Source organism: Desmodus rotundus, chromosome 1 (assembly GCF_022682495.2).
Source record: "Desmodus rotundus isolate HL8 chromosome 1, HLdesRot8A.1, whole genome shotgun sequence".
Lineage (NCBI taxonomy): Eukaryota > Metazoa > Chordata > Mammalia > Chiroptera > Phyllostomidae > Desmodus > Desmodus rotundus.
Genome location: NC_071387.1, coordinates 80,512,398 through 80,537,857, shown reverse-complemented (window position 1 = coordinate 80,537,857; position 25,460 = coordinate 80,512,398). Strand labels below are relative to the sequence as shown.

Here is a 25,460-nt window from a genome sequence, read left to right as displayed (position 1 = left end):
TTCTGAAACATGAATCCTTCACTCTTCCTTGCTGCCCTTTGCTTGGGAATAGCCTCAGCTGCTCCCAAACTTGATCACAGATTAGCTGTACGGTGGAACCAGTGGAAGGCAACACACAAGAAACTATATGACGAGGTTGATAACATCTGAAACTGTTCAGAGGGAACCCGCAGAAAATGGCCCTTGCTATGGAGAGTTTAAAGCAGAAAGTAGCTTCTTGAGACCAGCTCTTACCAAGGCCATAATTTCATGGAACCCCATCACTGACACAACACAGGCATAGATCCCTGTTGCATGGGTGCTGGAGAACAGCTCCCAGAAGTCTAAAACCTTCCCTGACCGTGGTTTATCTTCCTCGCTGCTGTAAATCCATTTGGTGAATAAACAGGAACCACTAGTGAAGGTGAGTTGGTTTAAATAAAAGTAAATGCCACAGCCTATTTCTTTGTCTCTAGAATGAAGAAGGGTGGAGGAGAGCAGTGTGGGAGAAGAATATGAAAGTGATTGAACTGCACAATCGGGAACACAGCCAAGGGAAACATGGCTTCACCATGGCCATGAATGCCTTTGGTGATATGGTGAGTGTGGCACTGGAGGCTTCAGTTTTTGTGCTCCCTGTCCTAGTACTTTTCCAAAATAATCTCTTCCTTTATAACATTCTATTTCCTTTCCCTTGAAGACCAATGAAGAATTTAGGCAGGTGATGAATGGTTTTCAATACCAGAAATACAGGAAGGGGAAAGTGTTTCAAGAATCTCCCTCTGCTGAGATCCCTCCATCTGTGGACTGGAGAGAGAAAGGCTATGTCACTCCTGTGAAGGATCAGGTATGACAGCATTCACCAGGTGTCTCTCCAACAGTAAAGTGATAAAGGAGTTGCTTTCCATGAAATGGTAGACCATGGGACAGTGTGCAGTTTCTACTTTTAAATAGACCAGCCGTTGTTAAAGTCTTGCTATTTGTTTTGTAGACTAAGCACTTTTGAATTTTGTTTTCAGGGTCAGTGTGGTTCTTGTTGGGCTTTCAGTGCAACTGGTACCCTTGAAGGACAGATGTTCCGGAAAACTGGCAAACTTATTTCCCTGAGTGAGCAGAACCTGGTGGACTGCTCTCAGCCTCAAGGCAATTATGGCTGTAATGGGGGCCTAGTACATAACGCCTTCCAGTATGTCAAGGAAAACAAAGGCCTGGACTCAGAGGCATCTTATCCATATCATGCAAGGGTAAAATATACTTCTTATATTTAAAAAAACTTTTATTGTTATTCTATTACAGTTTTCCTGATTTTTTCCCCTTTGTTTCCCTCTGCCCAGCCCATCCCCTGCTCCCTCAGTCAATCCCTACACTATTGTCCATGTATATGGGTCATCCATACATGTTCTTTGACTATTCCTGTCCTCTTATTTCCACCATTATCCTCCTTGCCTCTGGCCACTGTCCATTCATTCCATGTTTCTATATCTCTGGTTCTGTTTTGCTTGTTGGTTTATTTTGTTCATTATGTTCGTCTTATAAGTGAGATCATATGGTATTTGTCTTTCACCACCTGGCTTATTTCAGTTAGAATATTCTCCAGTCCCATCCATGCTGTCGTGAAAGGTAGGAGTTCCTTCTTTCCTTCTGCTGTGTAGTATTCCATCGTGTAAATGTACCAGTGTTTTGATCCACTCATCTACTGATGGGCATTTAGGCTGTTTCCAGTACTTGGTTATTGTAAATAGTGCTGCTATGAACATAGAGGTGCATAAGTTCTTTTTAATTGGTATTCCATTTTTAATTTTTTGAGGAAGCTCCATACTGTTTTCCACAGTGGCTGTACCAATCTGCATTCCCACCAATAGTGCACTAAAGTTCCCCTTTCTCTAAATCCTCACCAGCACTTGTTTGTTGATTTATTAATGATAGCCATTCTAACAGATGTGAGGTGATATCTCATTGTGGCTTTAATTTGCATCTCTCTGATGGTTAGTGATGTTGAACATCTTTTCATATGTTTATGGGCCATCTGTATGTCTTCCCTGGAGAAGTGTCTATTCAGGTCCTTTGCCTATTTTTTAATTGGATTGTCTTCCTGGTGGGAGTCATATGAGGTTTTGAGGTTTTTATTTTTTTAATTGTTGTTCAAGTACAGTTGTCTCCATTTGCACCCCACCATGCCCCCCTACCCCACCCATCCCTGCCTCCCACACTTGGACCTATACCCTTTGGCTTTGTCCATGTGTTCTTTATACATGTTCCTTGATGACCCTTGCCTTCTTTTCCCCCATTATCCCTCTCCCTACTCCCCTCTGGTTACTGTCAGCTTGTTCTTTATTTCAATGTCTCTGGTTTTATTTTTGCATGCTTGTTTGTTTTGTTGATTAGATTCCACTAGATGAGATCATCTAGATGAGATCATATGGTATTTGTCTTTCACAGCCTGGCATATGAGTTCTTTATGTATTTTGCAGATCAGCCCTCGTCCAATATATCATTAGCAGATATATTTTTCCATACAATCAGGTCTTTTTTCATTTTGATGATGGTTTCTTTGGCCATGCAGAAGCTTTTTAATTTTATGTAGTCTCATTTGTTTATTTTTTCTTTATTTCCCTTGCCTTAGGAGATATAGTGGCAAAAATATTGCTACATGGGATATCTGAAATTTTACTACTTATGTTTTCCACTAAGACTTTTATGGTACCACAACTTATATTTGAGTCTTTTATCCATTTTGAGTTTATTCTGGTGTATGGTGTAAGTTGGTGGTCGAGTTTCATTGTTTTGCATGTACCTGTCCAGTTCTCCCAACACCATTTATTGAAAAGACTATTTTTACTCCATTGTATACTCATGCCTTTTTTAACAAATATTAATTGATCATAGAGACATGGGATTATTTCCGGGCTCTCTATTTTGTTCCATTGATCTATGTGTCTATTCTTATACCAGGACCAGGCTATTTTGATCTGTTAGTTTTATGAGATATTGTGACCCCTCCAACTTTATTCTTCCCTCTCAAGGTTGCTGAGGCTATTTGGGGTCTTTTTTGATTCCATATAAATTCTATGTACACTATCATGTCATTTGCAAATAATGACACTTGTACTTCCTCCTTCCCAATTTGGATGCTTTTTATTTCTTTTTCTTGTCTGATCACTGTGGCTAGTATTGCTAGTACTATGTTGAATAAAAATGGTGAGAGTGGACACCTTTGTCATTTTCCTGATTGCAAGGGAAAAGCTTTTAGTTTTTGCCCTTTGAGTATAATGTTGGCAGTAGATTTCTCATATGTGGCCTTTATTATGTTGAGATATGCTTCCCAGACTCACACTTTGCTGAGTGTTTTTTATCATAAATAGGTGCAGTACTTTATCAAATGCTTTTTCAGCATTTATTGATATGATCATGTGACTTTTGTCTTTGCTTTTGTTTATGTGATGTATTATGTTTATTGATTTGCTAATATTGTAGCATCCTTGTATCCCTGGGATGAATCCCACATGATCATGTTGTATGATCCTTTTAATATATGGTTGGATAAGGTTTGCCAATATTTTCTTGAGGATTTTAGCATCTATGTTCATCAGCAATATTGGCCTGTAGTTTTCTTTCTTTGATGTGTGTTTATCTGGTTTGAGGATTAGGATGACGCTGGCCTCATAAAAAGAGTTTGGGAGTGTTTCCTCTTCTTGAATTTTTTGAAATAGTTTGAGACGAATAGGAGTTAGTTCTCCTTTGAATGTTTGGTAAAATTCACCTGTGAAGTCATCCAGCCAGGGCTTTTGTATGCTGAGAAGTTTTTGGTTACTGCTTCGATTTTGCTAGTTGTTATCATTCTACTCAGGGTTTCAGCTTCTTTTTCATACAGTCTTGGATGATCGTATGTTTCTAGAAATGTATTCATTTGCCCAGGTTTTCCGATTTGGGGGCATTTAGTTGTTCATAGTAATTTCTTACAATCCTTTGTTTTTCTGTGGTATCAGTTATTACTTCTCTTTCATTTCTGATTTTATTTATTTGGGTCCTCTCTCTTTTTTTCTTGATGATTCTGGTTAAAGGTTTGTCAATTTTGTTTATCTTTTTGAAGAACCAGCTCCTGGATTCATTGATCCTTTTCATTGTCCTTTTAGTCTCCATGTTACTTATTCTGCTCTGATCTTGATTCTTTTCTTCCTTCTACACCCTCTTGGCTTTGTTTGTTGTTGTTCCTCTAGATCTTTTAGATGTAGGGTTAGGTTGTTTATTTGAGATTTTTCTATCTCTTTAGTAGGTCTGTATTGCTATGAATTTCTCTCTCAGGACTGCCTTTGCTGTGACCCATAGGTTTTGGGTTGTTGTGTGTTCATTTTCATTTGTTTTCATGTAATTTTTTATTTCTTCCTTGATCTCATTGTTAACCCATTCATTATTTAATAACATGTTATACAGTCACCTTGTATTTGAATGTTTTTGAGTTTTTTACTTGAGGCTGGTTTTTAGTTTCAAGCCAATGTGATCCAATAAAATGCTGGATATAATTTCAATTTTCTTGAATTTGTTAAGGCTTGTTTTGTGTCCTATCATGTGGTCTTTCTTTGAAAATGATCCATGTGCATTTGAAAAGAATGTATATTTTGCTTCTTTGGTGTGAAAGCTCTATAAATGTCAATTAAGTGCATATCATCTAAGGTGTCATTCAATGCCACAAATCCTTGTTGATTTTTTATTTGGATGATGTGTCCATTCTTGACAGTTCAGTGTTAAAATCCTCTACAAGGACTGCATTGCTGTTGATCTGCTCCAAGATTTTCTGGTGTATTTAGGTGCTCCTATGTTGGGTGCATATGTGTTTACAAGGGTTATATCCTCTTATTGGAAAACTCCCTTAAGTATTGTGTAGAGACCTTCTTTGTCTCTTGTTATGGCCTTTGCTTTTTAAGTCTATTTTGCCTGATATAAGTATTGCTACCCCAACTTTTCTTTCATGTCCATTTGCTTGGAATATTTTTTCCATTCTTTCACTTTCCGTCTGTGTAAGTCTTTTGCTCTGAGGTGGGTCTCTTGTAGACAGCATATATGTGGGGCATGTTTTCTTATCCATTCAGCTATCCTATGTCTTTTCATTGGAGTATTTAATCCATTTACATTTAAGGTTATTATTGATAGGTACTTATTCATTGCCATGTTTTCCCATTGTGCCTATGTTCCTGCATATATATATATATATATATATATATATATATATATATATATATATATTAAAGCAGTCCTTCATCTTCTTAAAGCAATCCTTTTAGCATCTCTTGCAATGCTGGTTTGGTAGAGATGTATTCTTTTATCCTTTTTTTTTTTTGGTCTGGGAAGCTCCTTATTTCACTTTCCATTTTAAATGTGAAACTTGCTGGGTAGAGTAGTCTTGGTTGTAGGCCTTTGCTTTTCATTACTTGGAATATTTCATTCCATTCTTCTGGCTTATAATGTTTCTGTTGAGAAATCTGCTGATAGCCTTATCAGAGCTCCCATGTATGTTACTAGGTGTTTCTCTATTCTTGACTTTAAGATTCTCTCTGTCTTTGAATTTTGCCACTTTAATTATGATGTGTCTTGGTGTAGGCCTCTTCAAATTCAACTTGATTGGGGCCCTCTGTGCTTCCTGAACCTGCATGACTTTTTCCCTCACCAAGTTAAGGAAGTTTTCTGTCATTATGTTTTCAAATATGTTTTCTATCCCTTTCTCCTTTTCTTCTCCTTCTGGAATCCCTATGATGTGAATAGTTATGTTTCATATTGTCCTGCTGTTCCCTTAAACTTCTGTGGTAGTAGTCCTATGGTACTCAGTGGTGTAATCTCCCAAACTCCTGAGCTGGATACTCTAGTGATGTCCTTTATGCAGTTTATGTGAGCTCTTTCATTGTAATTGGGTTTTGGTTGGCTTATTCATTGTTGGGCTCTCCTCTCTGGCTGCCTGACTGAGAGTGAAAACCCCCACCACATCTTGTATGCTGTTGTACAGGAGCTGCCAGAACAAAACAAAACAACCCAGCAAACAAAACCAATAGTAGTAAAAATACCCCTCAACCACTACCATGATATCAACAACAAAAGAGCTAAAATTTATGAAGGTGGAAAGAGAATAAGAATATTATATTAAAGGAGAAAAGAATATAAGGTAACCAATGGAAAGAAAAATGATTTTGAGAGGGTAGGGGGAGGAGAAATAATAAGAGTAAGGAATAGAAATAAGGTGAAGAAAAGGAGAAAATACAATTTACCACATAAATAAAATAGGAAGGGAATAGGGTAAAGTGGAATAAGACAAGGAAAAAGTACAATATGAGGATTTGGAGAAAAAAATAATGAAAAAATAAGAACCAAATGGAAGAAAAACAACCACAGCAGTGATATCCACCACAAAGAAGCAAAGATTGATGAAGGTGGAAAAAGAATAATATTATAAGAAAGAAAAAAGAAAGAAAAGGAAAAAATGATTGTGAGATGTCTAAAGTAAACTGATTTTGAGAGGATAGATGGGGGAGAAGTAATAAGCGCAAGCATTAGAAACAAGGCTAAGAATGAGAGAAAATAAAGTTTAAAAATGTAAATAAGACAGGGCAGGAAGAAGGTGAAATAAAGTAGGATGGAAAACAGTAAAATATGATATTTAAAATAAAAAAATAGTGAACACCTAGAGATAGAATTGAAGAAATGTAACAACAACCCCAACATCAATGACAACTGAACAAATATTAATAAATGTGGAATGACAATAAGGATTTTGTAAGAAAGGTAAAAAGGATGTGAGATGACTAATGAAAGCAAAGATGGTTTTGAGAGGATGGAGGGAGGAGAAATAGTAAGAGTGAGGAATAGAAGCAAGGAGTAGAAAGGGAAAAAATATTCAATACAAAAATAAGAAAGAGAAGGATGAAGGCAAAATGGTGTAAGAAAAAAGAAGAGTATAATATGAGTTTGGAATTGAAACTAAAATAATAAAATTAAGAAATATGTAAAAATAAAATAAAATAAAAAATAGTGAGATAATAAGAACAAATTGAAGACAAGGAAACAATGTCAAAAAGCTATGCTGAAGAAAAAAATATCACCAATAATGAAAAATAATAAGGTGAAATTTGTTTCAGCAGAGTCTAGAATTTGTTCATTGTCTTCTCCTTCAGGATCTGTCCCTGATGTCAGCTGCAATCCCAGTCTAGCTTTAGACAGCCTGTTCAAAGCTACAAGCAATCCATAGTCTGTGGCTCTTTCCTTCAGGCTTGGCTGGTCCCCACTGTTCTGCCCTGCTGGCTTTTTATCAGCACAAGGCCAAGGGCACCATCTAATATACAACAGTACCACATGTACCACCTCCACCTGCCTCCTGTGGGTGCCTCTGGTACAATCAGGAAGGTGGGATCCTTGGATCATCCCCCAGGAGGTACTGTTCAGCCTTCAGGGAAGATGGTGGGTGTGTTTTTCTCCCCTGTGCCACACATCTTGGTCTGTCCCAGATTATTTTCACTAATCTATAGCTTCTGATGAATTAGATGTCTGTTTCATGTGGGGACCAATCTGTGTAAAAGGGTCAGCTCTTTCTTGCTTGGTGCTGATGGCAGCTCTGTGTGAGAGCCAAGGCTGGGTGGGGCCCTGAGTAACTCTTGCTGCAGCAATTTCTAATCTCTCTGCTCTGCTGTTCAATGGAATAGGGCCTGAGGAGGAGCCAGCACAGTGTCTGATAAAAGTTCATAAAGGGCACCTTTGGAAATTCTCTTTCTTAACCCTAAGGATACTCACCTGGCAGGGGACTCTTGAGCCTAGCCTTACAGTTTTCAATCCTGCAGGTGGGGGATGGGCATCCGTTCCCCTTCCCAGAGATTCTTTATTTTAATTTTTTATTGTTGTTCAATTACTGTTGTCTGCATTTTCTTCCCACCCCTCCACCCCACCCCAGCCAAACCCACCTCCCTCCCCTGCCTCTACCCTCCCCCTTGGTGTTGTCTATGTGTCCTGTACAGTAGTTCCTGAAAACCTCTCTCCCCATTTTCCCCTCTCCCCCTCCCCTCTGGCTATTGTTAGATTGTTCTTAACTTCAATGTCTCTACTTATAATTTGTTTGCTTTTTTCATCTGTTGATTATGTTCCAGTTAAAGGTGAGATCATATGATATTTGTCCCTCACTGCCTGGCTTATTTCACTTAGCATAATGCTCTCCAGTTCCATCCATGCTGTTGCAAAGGGTATAAACTCCTTCTTTCTCTCTGCTGCGTAAAATTCCATTGTGTAAATGTACCATAGTTTTTTGATCCACTCATTTACTCATGGGCACTTAGGTTGCAGAGGGTTGTATTCCGAGGTTTGGGTGGCCCTGCCTGACTACAAAGAATCTCAGGTACTCAGCTCTAGCCCATCCAGTTCCTGGCTCATTGCTCTTTTAGGAGACTCAGACGCAAACCCTCTGTTCTGCATGCAGCCCCTTGCACATCAGTTGCATTGGGTGGGGCCCTGCAATCCCTTTGCTGTGCAGCCTTCTACTGTTCCTGGCCAGCTGGGTTCAGTGGGCATGAACTGCACTTTGAATCTGGCCTCTTTGCTGGCAGGACAGCTGTGCAGGTGTGCAGGTTTCCTGCTCAGCCATATCTCCACCCCCCTTTTTTAAAAAGTCCCTATGTGGCACCCACACTGAAGCTCTGAGCCACTGTGAGGATCTCCACACTCTTCACTACTTCAAAGGCAAAAGATCTTTCTTGGTCAGGACTGACCACAGCCTGTCAGTACCTCTGACAGCCAGAATTTGTCTCCTGGACTCTCCCAGTTGGTGCTGCAGTCATGGATCTTCTGCTTGCTGTGTGCGTGCAGCCCAAGTCTCCCAGACTCCATATATCCTCCTAAGTATCTCCCAATTAGTGTTGGGGGTTCCCTGTGCAGGACCAAGCCCCCAACTCTGAGAGAGGTGGGAGCCCCCAAGCTGCACTGTCTCTCCTCTGCTCTCTCTTTTGCTTCAGTCACTTCATGGAGGGTATTTCCCCTTCAACTTGTAAAATCTTTTCCTGGATAGGACAAAGCCTCCTCTGCACTCCTTGGCTTCAAAAATTCATATCTGCTAAGATTTCATTGATTGTTCAGGTCACTTTTTGGAAGATCAGTTGAAAATCCACACTGGGGACATGAGCAAGTGGGCTCAGCTTCCATCTACTTGGCCTCATCTTCCAAACTCCACACTTCTTATCTTACTATTTTATCTCTGTTTTTGAGAGTTGAACCCCACAGATAAAGCAAATGCCATATTTAGAATTCACATTTTAGGCTGTAGAATCTGCATCTGCAAACTGTCGGAACTACCCAATTCTCCATTTAATGGTTACCATATAGCTGTTCCTACTTCTGTACTACATGGAGAATTACACACCATTTTGTATATAGTACAGATTTCTCCAGAGGAAAACATTTCTCATGGACAGGTAGACCAAGAGTATCTCATTGAATAGACACATCAGCTAGTTCTTCAATTTCAAAGCAACCAATAGCACTTCACTTCCTGGGAGGCTTTACCACAATCTTGATTTGGAGATCATTAAACTGCAAACTGTCTTGAACTCATTCTCCAGGAAGTAGGTTGTAATCAGGTCCTTCCCCTTTTACCTTTAAAAGGATGAATCTTGCAAATACAAGCCTGAGTTTTCTGCTGCCAATGACACTGGTTATGTGAACATCCATAAACAGGAGACATCTCTTATGAAAGCAGTGGCAAGTGTGGGGCCCATTTCTGTTGGTATAGATGCAAACCTTATATCCTTCCAGTTCTATAAAAGAGGTAAGCATTTGTCTTTATATAAATTTAGGCAGAAAAGTGATAAAACCACCCTGACATACAGGGAGACTCTCTTCTTTATATAGAAGTCAATGTAGAATTTCTGGGTGTGTGAATTTAATACAGGTGGGAATCCTATATATGTAATAGTGCCAGATGTTGTCCATTTGACAATATTTAAACCATATCCCCATGATTTTAAGTGCTTTGTAAATATATCAAGTGGCTACATAATTTGATCAATACAGCTTTATTTACTTTACTTTTTAAAAATTGGTAGACCTTTAAAATGTTTAAAGAATTTGCTCTGGCCATTGTGGCTCAGTTGATGGGAGTATTATTCCACAAATCACATGGTGACAGGTTCAATCCCTGGTTAGGGTACATATCCAGGTTGTGCGTTCAATCCCCAGTTAGGGCACGTATGAGAAGGCAACCAATCGATGTTTTTCTCTCACATTGATGTTTCTCTCTCTCTCTCTCTCTCTTTCTCTCCCTTCCTCTCTAAAGGCAACAAAAAAATGACCTCGGGTGAGAATAAAAAGTTTTTTTTCAAAGAATTTTACTACTGAAATTAAAACTGGAAAAACCCTTGGTTCAACTAATTTTGTGTTCTGTGCTGTTTTCTTAGACTGACATCCTAAAAGTAGAATAAGGTTTCAATGAGTGGTCTTTTATGCCTCTTGACAGGTTGTTTTTAAAAGTGATAGTGGTTGCCTTGGCTGGGTGGCTCAGTTGGTTGGAGCATTGTCCCATATATCAAAAGGTTGTGGGTTTGATCCCTGGTCAGGGCACATACAATATCTAGTGGCAATTTGTATTTCTGTTAGTATTACAGGAGGGCATAACACCCTAGCCTAGATTTTTTAATCTTTTTTTTTCTTTTAATACTCACCTGAAGATGTGTATTGGTTTTAGAGAGAGAGGAAGGTCAGGGGTAGGGGGAGAGAGAAACATCAATGTGAGAGAGAAACAGAGAAACATTGATCAGTTGCCTCCCATACACTCCCTGACCAGGGATCAAACCCACAATCTAGGTTTGTGTCCTGACTGAGAATTGAACCTGCAACCTTTTGGTGTGTGGAACAATGCTCCAATTAACTGAACCACCTGGCAAGGGCAAAAACAAATCTTGTTTTTAAATCTTACCTAGATTTATGTTATTTGACTGAATTTCAGGATGCCTCTTACTTTCTCAGGTATTTATTATGACCCAAAATGCAGCCCCAAGGACCTGAATCATGGCGTTCTGGTGGTGGGCTATGGCTTTGAAGGAGTGCTACCAGATAACAATAAATATTGGATTGTCAAGAACAGGTAAAAAATGCCACAAATAATTATTTTTGATATTGGAAAGGGAATCCTTTTTGGAATCAGTATTTGGATATAGGTACTCAAACCTCTGAACACACTTCTGAAATCCCAGAAGTCTTAATCCCACTTAGGGTGAACACAGACATGAATATTTGCATATAACATTAGGATATTATCTCAAGCTTGCCAGAGCATTTTTAAAATATATTTTATGGATTATGCTATTACAGTTGTCCCATTTTTTCCCCTTTTATTCTCCTCCACCCTGAACCCTCTCTCCCACCTGCATTCCCCCACCCCACCCCACCCTTAGCTCATGTCCATAAGTCCTACATAGAAGTTATTTGGCTTCTACATTTCCTATGCTATTCTTAACCTCCCCTTGTGTATTTTGTGCCTACCTTTTATGCTTCTTGTTCCCTGTACCTTTCCCCCCATCTTCCCTTGTCCCTCTACATGCTGATAACCCTCCATGTGATCTCCATTTCTGTGGTTCTGTTCCTGTTCTAGTTGTTTGTGGGGTTTTTTTAGGTTTGGTTGTTGATAGTTGTGACTTTGTTGTCATTTTACTGTTTATAGGGGACCGTTCCATGTGGTGTGGAGAATGTAGCCCAGCCCCTGATTCGGAAAACTGATGGGGAGTGAGGTTGGCACACAGGACTGATGCCCATAGATAGGTTCTCCCATGGGAATCAGGCCTGCATTGTACCTAGGCTGCTATGAGGCTTGTTTTTGCTAAAACTCCCTCATTCTGAATTGAGGCAGCAAATGTTTTCTGCATATCTCTAAAGTAACTTCCTAAAATCTGTGCTAAACCTCCCAACTATGGAGTGTAACCAGTTCAACTACTTTTCCCCTTGATGTGCAACCTCCTTGTCTTTGAAGTAATTAGCAACATTCTTTCCTTTGTTATCTGTAAAAGGTAATCACCTACAGCCAACCTGTGCACAGTAAATGAGGGCCATCCTCAAGTAATGTACCCAGAAAAACAATAAAAGCCTGTCCAGGTAGGGGTCAGGGACTTCTCTCTCACTTACAGAATGGCTATGCCATCCCTTTTTCTCCACAGGACTTCTGTAGTCTGTGTGAATTTGTTCATCACAGCCACAACACATGGACCCCACAGGCCAGGGTCCACATCAACTGTTCATATTTCTTATCTTCTTTTCCTTAGATAAGTCCCTTTAACATTTCATATAAGGGCTTGGTGATGATGAACTCCTTTAACTTGACCTTATCTGGGAGCACTTTATCTGCCCTTCCATTCTAAATGATAACTTTGCTGGATAGAGTAATCTTGGATGTAGGTCCTTGCCTTTCATGACTTGGAATACTTCTTTTTAGCCCCTTCTTGCCTGTAAGGTTTCCTTTGAGAAATCAGCTGATGGTATAATGGGAACTCCTTTGTAGGTAACTGTCACCTTTTCTCTTCCTGCTTTTAAGATTCTCTCTTTCTCTTTAATCTTGGGTAATGTAATTATCATGTGCTTCCTTGGGTCCAACTTCTTTGGGACTCTGTGGGCTTCCTGGACTTCCTGGAAGTCTATTTCCTTTGCCAGATTGGGGCAGTTTTCCTCCATTATTTGTTCAAATAAGTTTTCCATTTCTTGCTCTTGTTCTTCTCCTTCTGGCACCCCTATGATTCTGATGTTGGAATGTTTAAAGTCATCCCAGAGGTTCCTAAGCTTGCCCTCATGTTTTTGAATTCTTGTTTCTTCATTTGGTTCTGGTTGAATGTTTATTTCTTCCTTCTGCTCCAAACTGTTGATTTGAGTCCTGGTTTCCTTCCCATCATTGTTGGTTCCCTGTACATTTTCCTTTATTTCACTTTTATAGCCTTCACTCTTTCCTCTATTTTATGACCATACTCAACCATTTTTATGAACATCCTGATTACCAGTGTTTTGAACTGTGTATCTGATAGGTTGGCTATCTCTTCATCACTTAGTTGTATTTTTTCTGGAGCTTTGATCTGTCCTTTCATTTGGGCCTTTTTTTTTTTTTGTCTCAGTACACCTGCTATGTAGTAAGGGGAAGAGCTTTAGGTATTCACCAGGGTGGGGCCACCCACATTGCTGTGTTGTGGCTCTGTATGTTGGGGAGGGGTCCAAGAGGGAATAATGATACTTTCTGGGCTCTCAGCCAGCTTTCAGTAGCTTCCTCTGCTATCCACAAACAAATTGGGCCCTTCTGGTGCTGATTCCCAGGTGGGTGGGTTTGTGTATGTTCTAGGACCCTGTAGATCTTTTCAATGAATGTTCCTGTGAGGCTGGGAGTTTCTCCTACTGTTGCAACTTCCACAGGTTTTTTCAGTCAGAGGTTTTGAGGCTTTCTTTCCCCACGCTGGAACCCTGGGTTGTGGGGTCTGTCTCATTCCCCAGTTGTTCCTCCCAGTTTATCCATATGCAAATGTGGGACTCCCCAGTCTGCCAGCTGCCACCTTGCTGCTAGTCCTCAACACCTCAGCTGCCCATCTCTGCCCCTCCTACCAGTCTGGATGAATGTTTCTTCTTTAACTCTTTGGTTAACGGACTTCCATACAGTTCGATTTGCAGGCAGTTCTGGTTGTTTTTTGTTTTTAAATTTGTTGTTGGCCTTCTTTTGGTTGTGTGATGAGGCACAGTGTATCTACCTATGTCTCCATCTTGACCAAAAGTCCTCAAGCTTGCCAGGGCATTGGTAAAGTTTTGTTACCATTGCATTTCTAAATTTGAAATTTTTTAAAATTCTGAAACACATCTGGCCCCAAGAATTTCTTTCTCAATTTCTAATTTTGTACTTCTGTGAAAAGTTTTTGGATAGAAGTCATGTGCAGGTTTTGAACTCAGCCATGAAAAAGAATGGCTGACTCTCCTGCTTCTTTCTCAGTCTGTCTGGGCTTCAGGTGCACTGTTTAAGTGTCAGGCATTATTGTTAACAAAGGTAAAGGTGTTTGATTCTTTGTATAAGATGGAAAACCCTCTCTACTTTCAGCTGGGGTACAGTTTGGGGTATGAATGGCTACATAAGGATGGCCAGAGACCGGGACAACCACTGTGGAATCGCCACTGAGGCCAGCTATCCCACGGTGTGAGATGCTGGTGGTAAAGAAAGACTTAATTGAGACAGAATGTCCAAAGGAGGAATTTTATCTGAAAACTGACCAGACCATATTGTGTGGGATAAAACACTTGAGTCTTGAAGATCTAAGCTGTGATTTGAATTGTGTGACATTTTACACCACTAAAATGTTACCACTTCTTTAATTATTGTATAAAGAGTTTGGTATGGTTGACTTGACTAATAACTTTTGCACTTTTATGTTTTAAAATGATGTATAAATTTTTATCTTTTAAAATAAAACTCAATTTCAAAGTAGAGGTGGCTTCTTTGTGTTTTTAAGACACTAACTTTTTGTATGGTAAAAAGTATAATTGGGCTCTAGAGACATAACTAAAGGTGCCAGTGGTGCATTGGAAGGATGACACGGGCCTTCTAGCTCTTCTAGTGATAAATATGCAGATCTTAGGTCAGCTGCCCATTGGCTGTGCCTGACCCAACCCTTAAATGGAACAAAAATTTGACAAGTGATCCATAAGACAAAGGTAAATTATTTTAATAAGGAAAAATTCACATATTAAATAAGTGGTTATACATACATAGGATTTCCAGACTAGAAAGGGACCTAAGAGGTCATGGTCATTTGACTCAAGGTGGTTACAGTCCAGGTGAATTACAGGACGAATTTCACAGTGTCAGTTTCTGAAGTATCTTCTGCAACTGCTTGTAAAAATCATGTGGCTACTTTGCAGTGGAGGAAACACCAAACGGTGGAGTGCCAAAAATGTGTGTCTTTGGGGCTGAAAGTGATGAAGAATAAGCTCCTGGATTTAGGGCTGAAATTGAATATAGTGCTGTGACCTCAGAGGTGGAGGACCAGTGAGGGCATCAGAAGTGAGAGTTTGAGGCCTGATTTCCATCTAGCTACCTCATTCCTGAATTATTTTATTTTATTTTTTATTTTTATTTCATTCTTTTCAGAGAGAGGGGAAGGGAGGTAAAAAGAGAGGGAACAAAACATTGATTGCTTGCCTCCCACACACCCACAACCTGGCACTTGCCTTGACCAGGAATCAAACTGGCAACCCCTTGGTTTTTGGAATGACACCCAACCCACTGAGCCACACCAGTTAGGGCCAGGATTTGCTTTAAAAAAAGAAAATTTTCCTATTTTCTACAGTCTAAAGAAGTATATAGTTCCGTTTGTTGTCTTTGTGTTTACAGTTCTCATGTTGCCACTGAAAGAAATATAAATAGGTGGAAGTATTTATTTAATGGATCCCGTAATTCCTTATGAGGACATGAAGTGGAGGACAGCTGGGATCTTAGCCCCCAAGACCTTCAGCTGCCTCTGCTCAAGTGTATCAGTACTGGACTATGTGCCCAGCTGGGCCCTCGCTGTGGGCTTCCCTCCTAGGTCCTTCAATTTATAACTTTTTTACCTAAAATGGCAAATGTGTTTAAAGTGAAAGTCTATAGGTTCTGTGATAGTACTAACAAGTGTTATCACAAAAAGATTTGAGGGCTTTCGAACTGAATCCCTTTTGCTCATTGGGACCTATATTGAAACATCTGGATTGATGTAACCCCCAACTGTGTCCCAGTCATTGCCTTGTGGAAGAGACATTCCCAACCTCAAATAGGTGCAGGTGTAATTACGGTGAGGGAGGCCCTGGAAACACCAGAAGGAAGAGAAATCTGATGTGAATCCAGAGGAGCCAGTCAATCAGGTGGGATAAAAAGGTGAGTCTCTGAGTGGAGACATATGGTCAGAATCCTTGAGAAAAGAGAACCCGAATTTAGAGAAGGTGGGAAGTGAGTGAGCCAAGGTGTTGAAGATGAGGCTGAGACCACATGTGGGATTTTAGGACACAGGAACCCCTGGAGAGTGCAAGGTAAAAACTGTTCTGCTTATCTCTTACTGTAAAACAAACACCTGGTAAGAAATATAAATGTACCAGCTTGAAAAAACAGTCTTTCCCATTTCCTAACTGGGCTTACCTATGTGGTTTTCCACTGGAAGTCTCTAATGTGTGCTGCAATCTGCAGGTTTGACTGGGCTCATATGCAAGCAAACTCGTTCACATGACTCTCCTAGATGTTGGTGTGGGCTGGGCATTAAGCCTGGGCTGCTGACCAGAGCACTTACATGGGCCTTTCCCTGGCTTGGGATCCCACAGCATGAAGATCCATTCTGAGAGGAATGCACCTTGAGACAGTGTGCCCAGTGAGGACTTACAACACATCTTATGACTTTGTCTCAATCCCAAGTGAAGTCTCTGCTGCTGTGTCCTATTTGGAGGATGGCACTGGAGGGCCCAGGTTCTAGGGAAGGGGACTGAGGGGCTACAACCTGATTGGAAGAGGTGAGGACACTTAGAAGAAGAGCATGTGACATGGAAGATATGGTTGTGACCATCTTTGGAAAATATAAACTTTTACATTTTGTCTTTGAAAATCCACTAGAAAGGATTTCTTTGTGACTGTCATCCTGCTTCACCATAACAGGCCAGCTCAGGTGCTGTCCATGGAATCCTGGAATCCAGACTCAGACTGAGAAATTGCCTAGGTGCTGATATGAACAAAAGAAAGTGTGAAGGCCTCTCAGATGTCTAAATGATTAAACACATAATAAGTTTTTGTAATTTTTAAAGACATGCTTAAACTTGGAAATAGTTTCAAACTAAATGATGTCTAAACAATTAAGCACATATTAGGAGTTTCGGTAACTTTCAAACACATGGTATTAACTTAAACTTGTGAAAAGTTCCAAGCTATACCTATCATATTTTTAAAATAAGACAATGAGCATAAATTGAATAAAGCTGAAAACAGTTCAATTACACGAAAGTCTTGTCTGAAACATAAACTTAATATCAGAAGCTGGAAGAGGCAACAAAAGATTCAGGCCCAGCAGCCCTCAGAGAAAATATTGCCCAGCAGGCACTCTGGTTTGGAATTCTAGCGTCTAGACTATCATAATTAAGCATACAAGTTTGTGGTAATGTGGAATGTCAGCCCTGGGATAGTATGTACCTATTTCTATACAACTAGCCTCATGTTCTACTCACCAACCCAGAAGGCACAACTGGACTCATCTGGTCAAGACCAGCTGGACAAGTCAGACTTGGTGAACATCCATGCAGGACAAGAAGTCTGTCATCTGTAAATGGTTTTAAGCCACTCATTACATGCATCAAGACTGACTTTTATTGTCGCAAGTTTTCTTTTAGTTTCTTAGGATTCATTGAGCTCAACAAAATGCTATAGTCCACAAGGGAATCAACTATGATAGGAGAAATCTAAGACACTCAGTATGGCTTAGCCTGGTTATCACTGGCAGCAGTGAGTTTAGAAATGTGCCAAACAGAAAAAAATCACAAGAAGGTTTGGGAATCTTTTACCTCTTCACATGTCCTCTCTCATCTAAGTCTAGCATGGCTGGTGTCAGTACCATAAATAATACCTAATAGAAAGGCATTCTCACACATCAAAATGCACTTAAAACATGCATTGCTTCCTTCTGTTTTAATTTGGTGATAATTAATGTGTTATTTCCTCTCTGGTGCCACTTTCACAGGATGACATCAAATGTTTTCTGTTTTTCTTTGTGAAGGAGAAAAGATCATAAGAAAGATATGAAGGAAACATAGGAAATAATGGAAATAAGACTGAATATTATATATGCTCCTCAAAAAGTAGTTGTGACTCAAGATGGTCTACCTCGCAACAGGGAATATTGCTGCTCTTTTGGACACTGAAGTTCTGATCTCTGACAATAAGTCCTCCGCTGAGATAACTGCCTCTGAGGTTTTGTGCTCACTCCCCTGGGCTTCTTTTGGGCTTTTTGGAGCTCAGCTGCATGAAGGTAGTAATTCCAGTCCACACTTCCTTCCTTATCACCATCACTCTCTCTGGAAGTCTTGAGAGCCTTTCTCACACAGTTATCCTACTGTCCTGGGTGTCAGTCTAACTTCCAAAAGATAGCTTCCTGGCGATGAGCTTCATTTCCCCACAGAAACCTCTTGTGCCTGAGAATCTCCTTTGTTAAGGAACAGACCAGAAAACAGAGTCTCTGGTAGAGTTCAATATTTCCCTGCTAGGAACCTTCCTTTATCTTCTTCCCGTTCACTTTCTGAGCTATCAGATACAGACCAGGCCATTCCGGAGAGGTGGTGAGAGTGACATCATGGAGGAAGGATGCCTAAACACTTGAATACAGTAATTTTTTAATGTTTGTAATACTATTTTACTTAAATTGTCTTTGTATGTGTTTTCTGTCCCCTTCCCTATAAGCTTTCCCCCAGGTGTGTACAAGGCTCATCCCCTCCATTTGAAAGTGGCTGAAATGTCACCCTCTCCATGAACTAAAATTAGAATAACTTCCCCTGGCACTGTTCTCCCATTCCCTGATTTATTTTTCCCACAGTATTCATACCATTTGACATACTATTTCATTTTATTTGTTGGTTTTGTTTATTATGTCTCTGCACACATCGGCATTGAATCTATACAGAGATCAAAGAGTTTTGTTTTGTTCACCTCCCCATCCTCAGCACTAAGAACAGCACTAAGGACCTGGCAAACAGGCACACAATAAAATCTGCTGTCCAAGTGAAATGACACACCTGAGTTATGTATGAATACATTGTCATAGTTTTGAGTCAAGCACTAGAGGTAAAGCAAAGACCCCTTTTGGTACTCTACCTCCCCAAAACATCCCCCTTCCTCAGGGGAGTAACCATAACTATTAATTCAGAATGTTAATAGTCCTCTTTAATTTGTCTTTACCCAAAAAACACATGTAGTTTTGTTGTGTGCTTTTTAAAAAAAATTACAAAAATGTCATTCCATCATATCTATTTGCAAAATGCCCCTTTCACCCATCATGATAGTTTGGTCATTATCCCTTCAGAGTAGGCTATAGTGCCCTTTGGTCAGACACTATTCTAGAGGTTGCTGTGAAGTTACTATGTAGAAATTATTAACATTTATAATCAGTTGACTTTAAGTAAAGAAGGAAACTAGATAGCCAAATGAAAAAGAATGAAACTTCACTACTATTTTACACCACACATGAAAATTAACTGAAATGAATCATCAAGGAGGCTACCATCTTTTCAGATGTTTATTGACTCTTTGCATTTTTTCTTCTGCAAATTCCAGTTTTATATCTTTAGTTTATTTCTCTACAGATAGTTTATCTTTTCCCTCTTAATATGTATGATTGCTGATATTCATTTTTTGTTACATATGTTACAATATTTATTTCTAAGCTATCAGTTGTCTTTTAACTTTGTGGAGTGTTGTTTTTATTTTGGTGTAACCACATCCATCTTTCCTTTATACCTTTTGCTTTGTGTCTTTTGGTCCAATTTAAGGTCATAAATATAGCCCCCATTATATTTTTGTAATACCTTTATATTTTTATGATGTATATTCAATTCTGGAGTTCATTTGCAGTATTTTGGGGGAATCTAATCTTATTTTTTCTCAAATGACTAGCTAATTATTCAAACACCAGACATTCTTTCCCCACTAATTTGAAAGAGCGTGTTTCCTTCTTATTTTTAAAAAGCGTCTATTAAAATGATCATATGGTTTTTCTTTTTTAAAGTGTTAATGAGTCTGCCTTCCAGCTGCTAAAGCCCATCTGCCCAAAGTATAATGGAAACCAGTGAATAGTCCCACCTCCCCCAAGTGGGAATGTACACCTGTACAGTGTACATTTGAGAAATGATTGAAAATGGAAAGAACAATGGGTTCTTTCTACATGGGAAGCCATTCAAGAGGAAATGAGAAACCTAGAGAAAAAGGATTCTCAGCTCACTTTGGCCAGAGAGCACAATCACTGGTCTTTCTGGACCCTGCCTATGGAAGTGCCGATCCCTCAGGGACCATTGCCCCCCATCTTCCTGACATCTTATATATGTAGCCTCTGAGAATGGAATGAGAGTCCCATACTCTTCCCTAGGTCCCTGTTCTTGAATTTGATGTGAAGAAGCCCAGAGTCTCAGCTTGAAGAAGAATGCATATAAATGGTGAATAGATCTTTCCTGAGCACCCACTACCATTCTTCAAAGCAACATACACCATGATTGAAAGTTCTGTCTCTCAGCTCGAAGAAAACCTTCTCCTGGCTCTGTAGTCTTTAGACTATGTGCCGTAAACTCAGCAAATCAAGGTATTCATAAGAGATTTTGAAGTGAAGATTTCAGTTTGAAACTTCGAGATATACATTTCAAATGGAGTGTGTAATAAGGTAGCAATAGCCCATTGATTAGAATAAGAATTCTTCCCTGGCTGGTGTGGCTCAGTGCATTGAGCACAGGTCTGTGAACCAAAGGGTCGCTGGTTTGATTCCCAGTCAGGGAATATGCCTGGGTTGTGGGCCATGTCCCCGAAAGGGGGCGCATGAGAGGCAACGACACATTGATGTTCCTCTCCCTCTAGTTCTCCCACCTTCTTCTCTGTCTAAAAAAGAAATAAATAAAATATTTTTTAAAATTTTAATTGTTATTCAGTTACAGTTGTCTGCATTTTCTCCCCATCCCTCCACCCACTCCAGCCAAATCCACCTCCCTCCCCCACCTCCTCCCTCCCACTTGATTTTGTCCATGTGTCCTTTATAGTAGTTCCTCTAAACCCCTCTCCCCACTGTCCCCTCCCCACTCCTCTCTGGCTATTGTTAGACTGTTCTTAATTTCAATGTCTCTGGTTATATTTTGTTGCTTTTTTTCTTTTGTTGATTATGTCCCAGTTAAAGGTGAGGCCATTGTAGAAAACACTATGGAATTTCCTCAGAAAACTAAAAATGGCACTGCCCTTTGACTCAGCAATTCCATTGCTGGGATTATACCCTAAGAGCCCTGAAACACCAATCCAAAAGAACCTATGCACCCCAATGTTCATAGCAGCACAATTTACAATAGCCAAGTACTGGAAGCAACCTACATGCCCATCAGTAAATGAGTGGATCAAAAAACGATGGTACATTTACACAACGGAATTCTATGCAGCAGAGAGAAAGAAGGAGCTTATACACTTTGCAAAAGCATGGATGGAACTGGAGAGCATTGTGCTAAGTGAAATAAGCCAGGCAGTGAGGAGTGAATAAAATATTTTTTTAATTAATTTTTTATTGTTATTCAGTTACAATTGTCTGCATTTTCTCCGCACCCCTCCACCCCACTCCCGCCCCACCTGCCTCCCCCACCTCTACCCTCCCCCTATTTTGTCCTTGTGTCCTTTATAGTAGCTCCTGTAGACCCCTGTCCTCACTATGCCCTCCACACTCCCCTCTGGCTATTGTTACATTGTTCTTAATTTCAATGTTTTTGGTTATATTTTGTTTGCTTTTTTCTTTTGTTGATTATGTTCCAGTTAAAGGTGAGATCATATGGTATTTGTCCCTCACCACCTGGCTTATTTCACTTAGCATAATGCTCTCCAGTTCCATCCATGCTGTTGCAAAGGGTAGGAGCTCCTTCTATCTCTCTGCTGCATAGAATTCCATTGTGTACATGTACCATAGTTTTTTGATCCACTCGTTTGCTGATGGGCACTTAGGTTGCTTCCAGTACTTGGCTATTGTAAATTGTGCTGCTATGAACATTGGGGTGCATAGGTCCTTTTGGATTGCTGTTTCAGGATTCTTCGGGTATAATCCCAGGAGCAAAATTGCTAGGTCAAAGGGTAGTTCCACTTTTAGTTTTCTGAGGAAATTCCACACTGTTTTCCACAGTGGCCGCACCAGTCTGCATTCCTACCAACAATGTACTAGGGTTCCCTTCTCTACGCATCCTCTCTAACATTTGTTTGTTGATTTGTTTATGTTGGCCACTCTGACTGGTGTGAGATGGTACCTCATTGTGGTTTTAATTTACATCTCTCTGATGGCTAGTGAAGCTGAGCATCTTTTCATTGTCTCTGGGCCCTCCGCATGTCTTCCTTGGAGAAGTGTCTGCTTAAGTCCTTTGCCCATTTTTTTAATTGGGTGGTTTGTCTTCCTGGAGTGGAGTCGTGTGAGTTCTTTATATATTTTGGAGATAAGGCCCTTGTCTGAGGTATCATTGGCAAATATGTTTTCCCATAATGCTGGTTCTCTTTTCATTTTAATGCTGTTTTCTTTAGACATGCAGAAGGTTTTTACTTTGATGAGGTCCCATTTGTTTATTCTTTCCTTTATGTCCCTTGCTTTAGGGGACATGTCTGTGAGGATGTTGCTGCGTGGAATGTCTGAGGTCTTCCTGCCAATGTTTTCCTCTAGGACTTTTATGGTGTTACAACTTATATTTAAATCTTTTATCCAACTTGAATTTATTTTTGTGTATGGTGTAAGATGGTGATCGAGTTTCATTTTTTTGCACATAGCTGTCCAGATCTCCCAACACCATTTGTTGAAGAGGCTATTTTTACTCCATTTTATGCTCCTGCCTCCTTTGTCAAATATTCATTGACTGTAGAGACTCGGGTTTATTTCTGGGCTCTCTGTTCTGTTCCATTGGTCTATGTGCCTGTTTTTATGCCAGTACCAGGCTGTTTTGATGACAGTGGCCTTGTAATACAGTTTGATAGCAGGTATTGTGATCCCTCCTGCTTTGTTCTTCTTTCTCAAAATTGCTGCAGCTATTCAGGGTCGTTTATGGTTCTATATAAATTTCTGAAATGTTTGTTCTCTGTCAGTGAAATATGTTATGGGTGCTCTAATAGAGATTGCATTGAATCTATAAATTGCTTTGGGTAGTATGGCCATTGTGATGATGTTAATTCTTCCAATCCATGAGCATGGTACATGCTTAAATTTTTTTGTGTCTTCCTTAATTTCTTCAGTGTTGTGTAGTTTTCTGAGTACAGGTCATTTACTTCCTTGGTTAGGTTTATTCCTAGGTACTTTATTTTTCTTGTTGCTAGATCAAATGGGATTTTTTTTTCTGATTTCTGTTTCTGCAGTTTCATTGTTGGTATACCGGAATGCTTTTGATTTCTGAGTATTGACTTTGTATCCAGCTGTTTTGCCAAATTCATTCATTAGGTCAAGTAGTTTTTTGGTGGAGTCTATAGTATTTTCTATGTACACTATCATGTCATCTGCAAACAATGACAGTTTTGTTTCTTCCTTTCCAATATGGATGCCTTTTATTGCTTTTTCTTGTCTGATTGCTGTGGCTAGGACTTCCAATACTATGTTGAACAGGAGTGGTGAGAGAGGGCATCCTTGTCTTGATCCTTATCTTAGTGGGAAAGCTCTAAGTTTTTGTCCATTGAGTATGCTGTTGGCTGTAGGTCTCTCATAATGGCCTTTATTATGTTGAGGAATGCTCTCTCTATTCCCACTTTGCTGAATGTCTTTTATCATAAATCGGTGTTGTACCTTATCAAATGCTTTTTCCGCATCTATTGATATGATCATGTGATTTTTGTCCTTTCTGTTGTTTATGTGGTGTGTTATGTTTATTGATTTGCAATATTGTACCATCCTTGAATCCCTGGGATGAATCCCACTTGGTCATGGTGGATGATCTTTTTAAGGTATTGCTGGATGCAGTTTGCCAATATTTTGTTGAGAATTTTAGCATCTATATTCATCACTGATATTGGCCTGAAGTTTTCTTTCTTCATTGTGTCTTTATCTGGTTTTGGGATTAGGATGATGCTGGCTTCATAAAGAGTTTGGGAGTCTTCCATCAGTTTGGATTTTTTTGGATAGTCTGAGAAGGATAGTGGTTAGGTCTTCCTTAAATGCTGTGTAGAATTCTCCTGTGAAACCATCTGGTCTGGAGCTTTTGTGTGTTCGGAGTTTTTTTTATTACTGCTTCAATTTCGTCTGCTGTTATTGGTCTGTTCAGGCTTTCTGATTCTTCTTCATTCAGTTTTGGAAGATTATATTTTTCTAGAAATGTGTCCATTTCATCTTGGTTTTCAAATTTCTTGGCATGCAGTTCTTCATAGTAATTTCTTACAATCCTTTGTATTTCTGTAGTATTAGTTGTAATCTCTCCTTTTTCATTTCTAATTGTGTTTATTTGGATCCTCTCTCTTTTTTTCTTGATGAGCCTGCTTAAGGCTTGTCGATTTTGTTTATTCTTTGAAAGAACCAGCTCCTGGATTCATTGATCCTTACAATTGTGCTTTTAGTCTCTATGTCATTTAACTCTGCTCTAATCTTGGTTATTTCCTTCCTTCTACTTGTTCTGGGCTGTCTTTGTTGTTGGTCCTCCAGTTCTTGTAGGCATAGGTTAGGTTGTTTGTTTGAAATATTTCTATCTTTTTAACGTAGGCCTGTATTGCTATGAACTTCCTTCTCAGGACTGCCTTTGCTGTGTCCCATAGGTTTTGGGTTGTTGTGAGTTCATTTTCATTTCTTTCCAGAAAGTTTTTGATTTCTTCCCTAATCTCATTCTTGACCTATTCATTGTTTAATAGCATGCTATTCAGTCTCCATGATTTTGAGTGTTTTGGGTTTTTTCCTTTGGGGTTGGTTTCTAGTTTCAGTCCCTTGTGGTCAGAGAAAATGCTTGATATGATTTCAATTTTCTTGAATTTGTTGAGGCTTGCTTTGTGTCCTATCATGTGGTCTATCTTTGAAAATATTCCATGTGCATTTGAGAAGAATATGTATTTTGCTTCTTTGGGATGAAAGGCTCTATATATATCAGTTAAGTCCATTTCATCTAGGGCATTATTCAATGCAACAATACCTTTGTTGATGTTTTGTTTGGAAGATCTGTCTAATTTTGACAGTGGGATGTGAAAATCCCCTACTATAATTTTGTTGCTGTAAATATCTTTCTTGCAGTCCTCCTAGATTTTCTTTATGTATTTGGATGCTCCTATGTTGGAAGTATATATATTTACAATGTTTATGTCTTCTTGGTGGATTCTTCCTTTGAGTATTATGAAGTGACCTTCTGGGTCTCTCATTATGGCCCTTCTTTGGAAGTCTATTTTGTCTGATATGAGTATTGCTACCCCTGCTTTTTTTCCTGTCCGTTTGCATGGAAAATTTGTTTCCAGCCCTTCACTTTCAGTCTTTGTAGGTCTTGTGTCCTAAGGTGGGTCTCTTGTAGGCAGCATATGTGTGGGTCATACTTTCTTATCCATTCAGCTATTCTATGTCTTTTGGTTGGAGCATTTAATCAATTTACATTTAAGGTTATTATTGAAAGGTACTTATTGATTGCCAATTTTTGTACCTGTGTTCCTCTCTCTCTCTCTCTCTCTCTCTCTCTCTCTCTCTTCCTTCCTTTCATTAAAGCAGTCCCTTTAGCATCTCTTGCAGAGCTGGTTTGGTGGAGGTGTATTCTTTTAGACTTCTTTTATCTGGGAAACTCCTTATTTGGCC

At 39.5% G+C, this 25,460-nt stretch overlaps 1 protein-coding gene across 1 annotated transcript; it reads left to right on the top strand.

Moving 5' to 3' along the window:
- The first annotated feature begins 9 nt into the window (after nucleotides 1-9).
- Nucleotides 10-14,232, top strand: LOC112302874 (procathepsin L-like). The gene is made up of 7 exons (XM_024558385.3): nucleotides 10-135; nucleotides 456-578; nucleotides 680-826; nucleotides 999-1,223; nucleotides 9,604-9,766; nucleotides 10,963-11,080; nucleotides 14,051-14,232. The coding sequence occupies exons 1-7, from the start codon at nucleotides 10-12 to the stop codon at nucleotides 14,148-14,150; spliced, it is 1,002 nt and encodes a 333-aa protein (XP_024414153.2). The 3' UTR covers nucleotides 14,151-14,232.
- Nucleotides 14,233-25,460: the final 11,228 nt, after the last annotated feature.

Bases quoted from the DNA above. Each gene is read 5' to 3' on its own strand.
- LOC112302874 (XM_024558385.3), top strand. From the start codon at position 10: ATGAATCCTTCACTCTTCCTTGCTGCCCTTTGCTTGGGAATAGCCTCA. The intron at 136-455 runs GTTGATAACATC...CTTTGTCTCTAG, and splicing joins ACAAGAAACTATATGACGAG to AATGAAGAAGGGTGGAGGAG. The intron at 1,224-9,603 runs GTAAAATATACT...TACCTTTAAAAG, and splicing joins CTTATCCATATCATGCAAGG to GATGAATCTTGCAAATACAA.